This window comes from Fistularia commersonii, chromosome 10 (assembly GCF_037954325.1).
Source record: "Fistularia commersonii isolate RoL2024-O1a breed Wild chromosome 10, RoL_Fcom_v1.0, whole genome shotgun sequence".
In the NCBI taxonomy this organism is placed as follows: Eukaryota; Metazoa; Chordata; class Actinopteri; order Syngnathiformes; family Fistulariidae; genus Fistularia; species Fistularia commersonii.
In genome coordinates this window covers 9,758,877-9,771,854 of record NC_141293.1, presented here as the reverse complement: position 1 = coordinate 9,771,854, position 12,978 = coordinate 9,758,877, and the positions used below count along the sequence as shown (strand labels likewise).

Genomic DNA, 12,978 nt, shown 5'->3' with positions numbered 1-12,978 from the left:
GATGCAGAAGAGGGATAGTTGGCAGGGCAGCGACACTAAACACGCCCGAGGCCGAACCTCGCCAGTAACCAGGGAGAGAGAAAGAGGAAGACGCGAGGTAGTTAGAGCAGAGACGGAAAAATCTCGACGCAAACCGCTAAAAAACAAATGCGAAGCGGTGAGGAAGATATATAGGGAAGTGCCAGTTCCCCCCCCCCTGCCCACTTTAATGCCTTGCCACTACCCAGCGAGCACAGCCATGCATGTTTTCTTTTTTTCTGACCAATTAGGCAGGCAAAAAAGCAGGGGGCTGGAACTCAGCTGGGGGCTGAGATTGTCTGCCGGTCACATCTAGGCCAGCCTCCGCCGCTCTTTTCCTATTTGTTGAGTGTGGGGGGGGGTTTCACGCGGCTCCTAGCAATGGATGTCAAGCAGGGCCCGAAGCAAACAAGGCCACCCGTGGACCTCTCATCGTCACCCCTTTCTTCATCTAAAGCGCAGACAAACATAGATACAGACAAGTTGAAAAAGCTTGCCAGGACTGGGAGCTTGGCTGCTTTTACATTGGCACAAATCTTTTGTCCTGAACTTTTCAAAAGGACAAACCGGCGACACAAACTGTCTGACTGGGTCCACGTGTGACCGAGTGACTGCTTCTGTGGAGATGCGTGTTCACATTTCTACTATAAAAACGCCAAATCCAAAGATGACAAAAGAGTTAATGCTGTTTTTGTAAAGGCATGATATGTTTCAGGCTCCTTGTTTTCCCTCTCTGTGCTTTTAAATCTGTCAAACTTGGGAATTCCGTGAAAAATCAACTCAATAATGCTTAGAATTCCCACTGAAGTTATAGCAACGTGTTTCCCGAGTGAGAAGAAATTCTTGGCATGAAGGATGGATTCCTCGTATGTAGCTGTAATCTGGGATATTAGAGGGACGGACGGTGGAATTTGTCCTAGAATGACTTTTGAGGAATAAAACTCCCATATGCCTTCCTGACTAAAAACCAAGAGTTCCCAGGAGATGGTGTCAGATTGGCTGAGATCAGCCAGTGCTGGGAGGTACTTGCCTATTTTTAATAAAGGTTTGAATTATATCCATGTTTTGTTGAGAGAATAGATGACATGTGAGATGAAGGCGACAAGGTAGATTTAGGTGGTTGAGAAACATTGGGCGCTAGGTGTTGCAAAAGTCTCTAAACACAAGTAATATTTCCATCGCGTCAAAGTAAAATACCTTCGAGACACGGAGAAAATGTAAAAATTGTCTTATCCAACCATTAAGTGAAATCAAGTTCCTTGTCAGTTAGACTTATTTTATAACATTTTAGATGCACAATAAATGACATGACAAAAAAAAAAAAACGCTTTGTTGTGAAATTGCCTTATAACTGAGAAGTAGTCTGACCAGTTTTCAGTCGTTGAATTATTTAATACTTGATGTAGTCATACGAGTAGATACTAGAAGACAGCAATACCATTTTTTTGCCAGCAGTGGGCTGAGCAACAGATCAGTGTGGCCCCTTGGATCGGGACCATGGGTCTCCATGTATTTAAGGCCCAACTGAAAAAGGTAAGTCCCTTTCACAGACATAAGTAAAATCCGAGGATGCGCCAGAACAACGCTGTGTGCCTGTTGAAATAAATGCGCATTTTAGCAGAAATCACAAGCATTGAGAAACTAGGATTAATAGGTAATACACAATGACCCCATTATGTCAGCCAGCACCACTAACTAAAGATAAATGGTCTTTCTTGGAATGTATTGCACAGCGGGAAAATGCTATAGTCTTGGGGGGGCGGAAGGAGCTTTCTGAGAATATAGCTAAGAAATATGAGAAGAAAGACAATTTATTTTCAGAAAAGACACAAAGCTGTGCTCTCACCTATGCTTTGAAAAGAGGGCGGATCAAATAGGATCTAAGACATGACTTCCTTCCCCTTACATGCTACTGACGTAACCCTGCAGTTTGGGTAAACAGTAAAGGGGGGGGGGGGGGGGGGGGTTCTTGGACAGGAACAAGAAAACAAACAGACCTGCAAGGCCCAAATCAATGGATTGAAAGAAGATGTGAGTGCTAAAAGATGAGCGCTTCACAGAAAATCTGTTTTTTATCGGACAGCAAGGGAACCCAACTGCAATCTTCCAACAAGGCCACGTCATACAAAGCAATTCACGACGAGGCTCACATGCTTCGACTCAACTGCTGTTAATTTTTGAAGAGATCTTAGTGGTCTCTCAAGACAAGAGGGCGTTTAAGGTGCTTTATTCATTCGTGGTATCATATTATTCTTCCACTTCTCTCTCTGACACACACACACACACACACACACACACACACACACACCCAAGGCATAAAAAGAGGCCAGAAGAAACAGATATGCATCTACAAATTGGCCAAAGTGTATTGAAAATGAGTTGCACCTTTAAACCTCAATAAATCCTGCCACAGTAGTCACTTATCCTGAAACTTGTGCTCACGCAAAGACCATGCAGTAAAAAGAAAACTGCCATGAATGCAAAAAGGATGTGAGCAAACATCTCTTCTTTTTTACTCACACGTTTCCTTTTCCTCTCTCCATTTCACACGATCACCTACTTCCTGCAGTCGTAGCCTCAGGGAAAAGACCCGGTACTGTATGGCTTAATAGGCTCTTAGAATAAGCTTCGCTACTGCACTCTTACTGTGTTACAGCGCGACACATTTCCGTGGTACAGCTGCAGCTGAAACCCCAGCATCTTTGTCTTTAACCTTCTGAATTTTAAGGATATAGGGTACATTCCACTTTCTGCTGCATCAGCTTTACAACATAGGCGTATTTAGTCTGGTTATAGATATTGAACAATTCCACCGTTTTGAAATAAACCAACCTCAGACAACATCGATGTTTATTCTTTTGCACACATAAAGTAGATTAACTCCCACCATCAACCTCTGCTAAGCTAAGCTTTAAAGCAAACTCAGCTGGGAAAAAACATTTTGCTGTATTTGCACCACATTTGTATTTGTCTTTGTCAATGCTCATTGGGCAATCGAGTTCAGCGAAGTTTAAAAGAACAGGGCCAAGTAAAAATGAAGTACAGTCTATCAGATATTACAAAGAACTCTGAAAAACACTGAATGATAAACTGCAAATGCAAAAGTACCATCCGAAAAATGCATAATAAAACTAAGGTTCCTTTGCTGAGGCAACACCCAGATCATTGATCTTCATTGAAAGTTGAAATCCAGATATATAAATATATATAGTGATAAGAATGTGTAAAATTGTCAAATTTAAACATGAGTTGGGTAATCTTATTTTGAGCTTGATTAATTTCATGTCCTACATGGCTTTGAAAGCAGGTGCAAAAACCCAGTAGAGTTTCAACAAACGAAAACAACCACGTTGTGGATTAAGACCTTGCAGGGTGAAATTTGTTATTGTATAAATAGATCCCTTTGTGTTTTTATCTACCCCATAACACATTCCACTTTGTTAATACACGACACAAAATCCTTTCATGGCACATTATTTTTACTATTCGATGGGTTTTCTCGGATATAACTACGTCATGTTCTATTAGAGTTTATGTTTTATTCCATCCGAGAGCAAAAGGGACGCAAGTATGTTTCTCTTTTCAGATGAAGAGCTACTAAAATAATGGCAGGTTAGAGTCAGTGTTGGAGAGAAACTAAAGATAGCGATTGGACAACAATTTCAATAAGAGGACTACAACCAGGGGACAAATTGACGGCTGTGGTTCAGTCGGTAGAGCGAGCGTCCCTCCAATCGGAGGGTGGATTCAATTCTCAACATTGTTGGTTTGGTTGGATGCAGATTGTGATGCCAAGGTCTCATGTCGACTGATGTTGAACTTGTCAAATCCAATCTTGTCCTAATGTCATCGTCTCCACAACATGACTGCTTCACGTCTGTGGATTTCATATTTTCATGATGTTCAGTCAAACACTCGATTTTTAACAACTACCATTTTTCATTTCCAACAAAAGTGAAATGCCTGTCTGAAGTCTTTGACATTCATTTGTCATCTGGTGCAGCCCATTGTCACCGCATAATTATATGTTGAATAAGAGCTTTAATATCAATGTAACAACCCCTTCCCTATCAAAAAAGCACTATTATCCAGGCTCTTTGTATTGATATTAAGCTGAAATTAACCCAACATGTGATCTATGATTTTTAATAACTCCACAGCCTGAGGTAAATCCCCCCCGTGCAAATGCAAATGACACAGTCATCTGAGGAAACACATCTGTATCAATATCCTTTGGACTGGTCATCAATGGACTTCAGTTGCAACGGGTTGATAACACCGACTACAGCTGCCATTGACTTACAAAATACATCAATATCCAAGCCTGCCAGGCAGCTCACTCCTCCGCATAAACACATCAAATCCAACGCTGGGCTCATTCCAAACATCAGCCTGTGACATTTGCACAGCATCCACAGAGGACAGGAAAAGCACAAATGTCCAAGCTCAGCGGGAGCACGGGGAGGGTTTAAGCCTTTTCTTAAGACTTCCTTGCCCATCTTCCGTTTCATTTTCCCCGCTCAGCGTGTGGCCATTTTCCTGGCTTTGGCTGAAGTTTGTTTGGCACACCTGGTTTGCAGCAGGAGGCAGCAGGGGAATGAGGGTAAAAGGAGGTCACAGTGCTTAGAGTCATCCAGAAGGCGCCGGCTAAATGGCAGCATTTTATTCAGACAGACATCCAGCTCTCTGGTTATTATGGTTACTCTGGGATTTCAGGTCCAGCCATGAGCTCACCTGACTCTCCTGCTTTGTGTGGGAAATCAGTTGCCATAGTACCGCCTAGATATTCCCCTCACGATCATATTGTGCAAGAAGGAAAGTATTTTTATTTCACTATAAAGAGAAGCAGGCGGCTCAATTACACAATATTATTACTAGAATTGGACCACAATTCAATATTATTGAAATTTTTACTATATTCCCTTAATATGCCATTTCTTTACATCTGAAAACAAGCAATGTCCTCCAGGACAACCAGCTTATCTGATAGACCTGTGTTCTCTTTGTTTATCACAGCAAAATGTAGCTTTGAAAGCTGAATATCCCACCTGGCAAATATTCAATTCCGATCAAACTAATCAGTGAAATCACTTTCTCGTGCTTTTTAAATATTTTCAAAAGACCTAAATAACAAGTGAAACTGTGTAGCATAGAAAAAGACAACAAAATTACATGAAGTTCAACAATCATCAGTCTTGCCCAGCTCTACGCACACGTAAAATAGTCACAAGTTTTCCAATGGTCAGACCCTGAAACCAGACCTAAGCACTTTGTCATCCAGATAAGGCAGTGCAAACACTCACACAGTCAGTGACCTCACGCACAAGGGACAAAGAAGCCCTAAAGATTTGTATTGCTCCTCTGACACAGGTTCCGTCACTTGGAAAGCTCCATCTCCTCTTCTGTCAAAACATCATATATTAGGAGTTCTGTTATACTGCAGTTTAACTCAAGACACAGATCTGGTAAACATTCAGGGGATGAGGAAGACCACAAATCTGTAGCTTTTTGAAACGCTTTCACACACACTTCTCTTTTGAGGTGTGAGAAATTTCCATAGTTCCCTGGGTGCGTTCGAATGTACGACAGTTCTGCTCCTCCGCAGGCATTTTTCATCCCCACTCTGAGGTTTAACCTTTCCCTACTCCAAAAGAATAATATATAAAAAAAAAGGATAGCACAAACAGAGTGTGCATGCAGAAAAGGACATAGTCCTGTAGCCCCAGGCACACATTTTTGTGGTGTGATCCCCGGTGTCTGGCCTCGTGTGCGTTCGGAGCCAAATAGCCAACGACGTAGCCAGGCGGACAGTTCACTGAACAATGACATCACGGGATTACAATCGGGAGAACGACTGAGAATCACTAATCTTGGTGCTGATGACTCCTGAGGGAGCGACCTGCCCACCAGTGGAACGTGCTTTAACCGGTAAACAGCACCTTAGCCTTTGGCAACGTTCACTGGCATCCCTAGGAGCCCCCTGGCTAGGGCGGGCTACCCTCAAACACTTGCCTTGTGTGATCAGGCAGACATTGTCCCCTTTTTCACCGTCTTGGCACCCGGCACACACACACACATACACACACGCACGCACACACAAAGAACGTGGGGTGCTGTTTTTTTTTGTGTGTTGTTGTTGGCGGTTGAGAAAAACGGTCCCCATTCACAGTTTGGGCATTGAGGCACTCAGTGGGCTGAACCAGACCATTCCTGTTAGCTTTGGGGGGGCCAAACCTTTCCCCGCATTCCCTCTCATTGGGAAAAAAAAAAAAAAAACACTGTTTTCATACAACAGACCTGTGAGTGCCACAACACGGGCTACTGGGGAAGTTGCTGCAAAGATACAACCGAAAGGGAATTAACAAAATATAAAGACAACAGCCATGAATGTTGCACCGATATAGAATTGAAATGTTAAGATTGATTAATATGTAAAACACACGATCAATAGTCGATGATGCTATCAAGCTGTTGCAACACAGAGTCATTTTCTCAATTTATGAAGGTCAAATTGGAATTGCTTGTGGAGAAAAACGCTCCACATAGTTTATGCACTTAAACCCTCAGCATGCTGGACTTTCATTCTTTCAAGGGTGTTACTGGTTCTCCGCATTCCCTCGTGATGAGAAAAAAAAAAAAAAAAGAGGATTTGTTTATGTTTTAAGGGACGGACTGGAAACTCAAATTATATTCTGCGCGGTGTTGCGCGGTGTTGCGTGCTTCCAGAAACGTGCATCACAGCAAAAGCAAATGTCAAATGTTTGCGATGAGAAAAACCTGGACAATCATAGGCTTGCAATGTGTCAAGCCTGCGCTGGCAGCATGAATGTGCGCCTCTAGGAAAGAAAAAAAAGAAGCCATCTGGAATGCTGCCAGCATACTTGAGATGGTGGAAACTGTAGCAACAATGATGACAAACTACAAAAACACATGCTCTACTGTGGACACACACTGGAGCGTGCTCTGTAAGTAGGCGGAGTATCTGAGCAACAACATCTTAAAAAAAAAAAAAAAAAAAGGCAATTAGTATTCTGCAACAATAATTAGCTTTGGAGGGCGCAGTGGAAAATAGCTTTTCCTCAGACGGCTGACCCCAAAGGCAGGGAACTTTGCACGGCTCTGCATGACGAACCAGGCGGGCAAAGTCACATTGACATTTATATGAAAGAGCATCAGAATTATGAGTCAGGAGCTCAGTTCACTCGGGCAAAAAGAGACCCACTCCATCCACTGACACCTCTGTTAGATCATGTTGCACGTCACCTCTAGATATGAAAGGCATGTGAGCAGCTTGAGAGGGTGACAGGATGCTGGAAGCGGCAAACGGGGGAGACTTTATCCATGTCACGCGGCCTAAACTCATCTGGCCATTAGCTGGCCTGCCTCCTATATCTCCCTCCTCCCTCACCCTCCTCGCTCTGCCTTGAGTGGGTACAGATGTGCGATCCAGTGACGCTCACACTCCGGAGCCTTTATTGAACCCACAGGGCTCAACAAAGCCTGACACACAGATTGCAGAGATCCTGGCCCAAAGTGTTCGTGCACTTCGACTAACTGGGTTAGGATAATGGGGGTGCAGTAAGTTGGAGGAGTAGCAATTCAGCAGCCTGCACGGGCGATAAAGCTGCATCCCTCCTGTGGATCTGAAACAAGTTCATCAGCCGCAGTCTTGTGACGTTCTGATAATGAACACGCTTGAGGGCATATGTTTGTTTTAGGCTATCAAGATTACGTCATAAAAAGTAAAAGCGACATTTTCACATTCCTTCATATCTATACCGCATATCCTGCAATCACGGTAAAGGGCGGAGGCTGGACCTTATCTAAGCTGTCAACCATTCACTCTCTCATCCACAGGTCCAGACAATTGAGGGTCTCCAGTGGGAGACCCCTGCATGTTTTTGGACTGTGGGCGTGAACCAGAGAACCCAGAGGAAACGCTCACAGACGCACGGGAGAACATGCAAACCTTTGCACAGATACTGTATGCCCGCTATCAAAATTAAACCAGAAACGTTCTTGTTGTTTGGTGGAGGCTGTAACCACTGTGCCACCCTTTTACATTTAGTCTGTTAAATATATTTCAGAAAAAGAAGAAAAAAAAATGTAAAAAAAAAAAAATATATATATATATATATATATATATATATATATATATATATATATATATATATATATATATACATACACACATACATATATGTTCAAGTTATTTTTATACGGAGACATCCTGCATTTGAATGAAAATTATTGCCTCTAGATATTTCCTGTCTTGCCTGACATATCAAATTCCTCGTTGGAAATGTAATAACTCCTTTCAAACGTGCCGCTTTTGTTTTGGTTTTTTTTTTGTTTTTTTTAATTTTATGTCTGAACATGACAGGATGCTATTTCTGTTGTGTTTGCTCATGTTTTGACAGCTCAAAAATTCTCAGAGTTGTGCAATAGTAGACGCAATTAATCAACCACAGCTTCAGGGGCTGCACTGTGAGGAAAACAGAAGTGATGTGAGATGTGTGACCAAGCGGAGAAGGAAACTGAACCAGGTCTCACAGCCACTGTTGCAGAGGATAAACTTCCTGGTTTGCACTTTTGGACCCCAGTGGTTTATCACAAGCACATTACAGCTGATCTCCATGATTGCACCTCCTGTCTACAGAAGTAAACGTGCCACGGCTACAAGAGGGGCCTCGTCCTATCAGCCCCCGATAGCGGATGCAAACAGACTAGTGACGGTGTGAGAGTGAAGCCGGACTCTCTGATGGTGGCGTCGCATAAGGAGAAAACTTCAAAGTTAAAGTCATCTTGGGTTCTGTACAACTCATTCTATAACTTGCTGGTCAGATGCAGGGGTTCTTCCAGCACCAGGCTGCTCCTTCCTGCCTGTGGCCATCAAACTGTATAATGAGTGTCAGACTCTGAGTCAGTCGGCTGTTGTTGGACTCATTATGTGCAGTCATTTCTTTCAGTGCAACAACCAAACACTAATAGTGCAATACCACGGAATTGTACTTTGTGTATACTTTTCTATACTTTTTCTTATATATTTTTTTACAGCTCATGGTTCATCCATGATGGGTAAAATGCAGAGAAATTCCCCGCAAGGCATACTAAATAAGTAAAAAATATTTTCACATTTTTATTATTGTTTCTTTTCATATTAATCCTTGCATTGTTTTATCTATGCTTTCTGGGTTGAAGCCGCTGCAGAGCAAAGAGGAATTTCATCCTGAGAAATGAATATATACTGCTCAAAAAATAAAGGGAACACTTGAACAACACAATGTAACTCCAAGTCAATCACACTTCTGTGAAATCATCGTGTCCACTCAGGAAGCAACACAGATTCATTTTGACTTGTTTTAAGGACATTACATCAAAGTTGGATCAGCCTGGAGTTTCTTTTTACACTTTAATTTTGAGTGTGATTCCTAATCCAGACCTCCATTGGTTAATACATTTGATTTCCATTGATCATTTTTGTGTGATTTTGTTGTCAGCACATTCAACTGTGTAAAGAGCAAAGTATTTCATAAGAATATTTCATTCATTTAGATCTAGGATGTGTTTTTTAAGTGTTCCCTTTATTTTTTTGAGCAGTGTATTATTCTGAATGTGATCCTCACCTCTTTGACTTTCTCCCGCCGCTCGTCGGTCCTCGGGTCGCCGGGCTTGCCGTTGTCCATCCCAAGCGGCGGTTTGGGGACGCGTCTCTTGAACTTGGTGAACAACAAAGTATCCGAGTTGGCCCCGCGGACGGGCGAGGTGGATCTTTCCGAAGCGGGCTCCGTCTTCGACCTGACCGGGTCGACCTCCTGCGCTCTCCCCGCGGGGAGACGCTCCTCCGTCTCTTCGCGAGAGACCGGCGGTTTGCGGCTGAGGGTCTTCAGCTTGGTGCTGGTCTCCCCCTTGGCGGAGGTCATGCCCCGCCGGTGGTCCTGCTCCTTAGGCCGCTTCAGATGCTCCCGGGCATCGTTCTCGGACCCGGAGCCGACCGTGACGGGCTGCGTCTCCGTCTTGGACAGGAAAATGCGCTTGAGTCGCACCGAGTCGGGCAAAAAGAAAAGGGCCCCGAAGCACAGCGTCACCAGACCGGAGAGGAAGAGGAGAAAGACGAATTTCTGGGACAGGCGCAGACCCATCCCCGATGCCGACACACCGGGCAACTTTCGGAAAACCATTGAAACTTTTCTTCTGGTCCCTCAAGCCTGACAGTAATGTCTCCAAGTCTCCGCGGCGGGGGGTTTGCGCTCCTGCGATCAACCCCCCCACCCCCCCAACCACCGCTCCTTTTACGTCCGGAGTGTGTAAAAAACAAACATATGACCGAAAACACGCGTGCGTACTCACACGCACGCTCTCTCTCTCTCACACACACAAACACCTCCTCCTCCAGTTGCGAGCAGCAGAAGTCTTTATCCGGCCATCGATTGGGTGCGCGTACGCGGAGGTTGGGCCTCCAGCTACGGTTTGGCTTCGCAGCCTACGGCTCTATTTACATAACGCGATCGCTGGCATCAATAAGACTGCGGGATCCACGCGGGATCTGCGGTGGTTTTAAGTGGGAACCGTGTGGAAGAGGAGGGGGGAGGGGTGGGGGAGTGGTGGCGGTTGGCACCGCCGTTGACTGGAGGGGGGTGGGTGGGTGGGGGGGCGATCGGCGAGAATCCACTATCACGCGAGCGATGCGTGACGTCCTGCGGTCAGTCGGCGTGCAAAAGTTGCGCGTGGATTCATCCTCCAGAGACGCGCAGGGAAACGCCAGTAACCGTCCACCCCCCCCCTTCCACCCTCCCCTTCCCCTTAGAGGAGCATCTTCTTCCCGCTTCCCCTCGTCGAGCCACGTTGTGTCGAGGGCGAATCCCGCGCTGGAAATGGCGTTGAATTGATATAGATTTTAAAAATAAAATAAAATCACAAGTCGTGTCGCGGCGGCGTCTCGTCCACGAAGCTTCCGGACGCGTGTGTTTTCATGTCGCCGATCTGTCAAACGCGTCCTCTTCCTCCCTCCTCCTCCTCTCTGGCGTCAATGCGCCGGGAGAAAGCACCGATCGGCGTGCGGCATGGAGGGGAAAGGAGGCTGCGCGTCCCGTGCGAAGTTATCCGATCCTTAAAAAAAAATAAATAAAAACAATGAACTAATCCTTCACCCGGTTCCACACACACACGCACACGCATACACACACATGCACATAAAAAAAAAATTAAAAAAAAAACAAGATACGCCGCCGCGCCGGTACCCGCCGCCGCCTCGCGGTGCGCACTTGGTGTCGCTCCGCTGCGGACGTCCGCTTGCGTTCAACGAGAGAAGAAGGGCAGAAGAGAGGCAACATATAGTGCAGGATCTGGGGGTGGGGTGGGGGACCCCTACTCGACAATCCAGTTGGCTGGTCGGGATTTCTTGATGGATATTCACAGCGGCTTATCGAAACACGGTTAATCCGGCTGAGCCCGCGGACAAAGCAGAGGGTCTGAATGGTTAGAAAAAGCATCCCCCCGACGGGGGATGGGGGGGGGGGGGGGTGGAAAAAAAATGAAAAAAAAAAAATAAAAAGCGCTTGTTTAATCCACTGAAAGCGTGACGAAGAAAGATATGAGCGTGCAAAAGAATAAAATGACCCGAACATTCTTTTGAAGGAAAATGAAGATCATCACACTACTTTGTCCGCAGGGGCGCAGCTAGAGACGGTCAGGCACTGGGTGGCTCCAATGGACCCTTTCATGGAGGGCAGTAAGATTTTTTAAATGTGATTTTAATTTTAATATAGGTCGTCCTTCAGGGTCAGTGTGACACCCCACCCCTACCAGGGAGCACAATATGCATCCTGTTTATCCTTCCCACTGCATGAAAATATTTACTCATAGATCTTTGAAGCTGTGAAAGTAGTGGAAACGCCACCCTTCATCAAGACAAAGACCCAAAGAGGGTTAAACAGGTGTTAATATTCGCTGCCGTGAAACTGAAAAGGTACCACACACCAGTATAAGATATAAAACATTCTCCTATCAATATAGAAGTATTGATTGTACACTAATATGATCCTGTTAGGCACAAAAATTCCGAGTTGGGGTTTTTAAAAGGTCAAAGTCAAAAGCCCTGATGTAGCTATATTATTAGCAAATTAAATCTGGACACTGTTTAAAAGTCCTGTCATGCAGCACGGCGTTACCTAATACTAGTTCATTTTTCATGTGCCTCCTCAGGCCATAGCTTCACACTTCGCTTTCTATAAAACGGAACCAGCGACTGCATTTCCTCGACCGCTCAGATCACTTGCGTATCTTCACTGTGGGAAACAGAGAATTGTCTCGCAGAGGACCGTTGATCTGCCAACAAAACTAACAGTCGTGATGATTTCCATTCAAGTGAAGCAACACCGCTCCAGGCTCAGCATGTTGAGTCCCTGAGTCTGTCATCACGGGATGTTTTCTCATAGATCACAAAGATCACAATCTTCTCTTAGAGACTGGTGTTACAGCTCGAGAAAAGGAAGAAAAACTGACCACTACGAACGCTAAAACTGGCAGGTAATTATTGTAGTAAAGGAAAAAAAACTTAACAATTGTTTCCTTAATAATGCCAGAAATAATGCCCCAAAAAAAATCAAAAAAAAAAAAAAAAAAAAAAGAAAATCAGCAGGGCCTTAACCAAACTAAAAAAAATTCAACTTTCTATCTCATCCACTTGAGTGGCAGCATTTGCTGCAGTCATTGACCTCTTGCTGGCATCACTTGCATTTATTGCCACTAGAGGGCACCAAACCTATTAGAACAGGGAAATCAAAACAAAAGTGAACGGTAGAAATCAATTTGTCCTCGTATGAGGACACGTCTCAAACATGGCGATGCTTCAGGTTTAACGTTGGAGCGACCCTGAGTGATTAGCAAAACTTTGGAAAAGTTAGTTTCCATAATGGTTGAATATCGTAAATGCACACTTTAAATAAGATGGATGGAAGC

The 12,978-nt window shown here is 44.5% G+C and overlaps 1 protein-coding gene across 1 annotated transcript in view; it reads right to left on the bottom strand.

The window, feature by feature from the left end:
* The window catches only part of LOC147230343 (mannosyl-oligosaccharide 1,2-alpha-mannosidase IA), a 210,505-nt gene extending 199,263 nt beyond the window's left edge, over positions 1 to 11,242 (bottom strand). Inside the window, exon 1 of the mRNA XM_086153671.1 lies at positions 9,645 to 11,242. Within this exon, the coding sequence (XP_086009797.1) occupies positions 9,645 to 10,199 (555 nt within the window). The 5' untranslated portion in view covers positions 10,200 to 11,242. The remainder of the gene's footprint in view (positions 1 to 9,644) is intronic.
* Between the last annotated feature and the right edge of the window lie 1,736 nt (positions 11,243 to 12,978).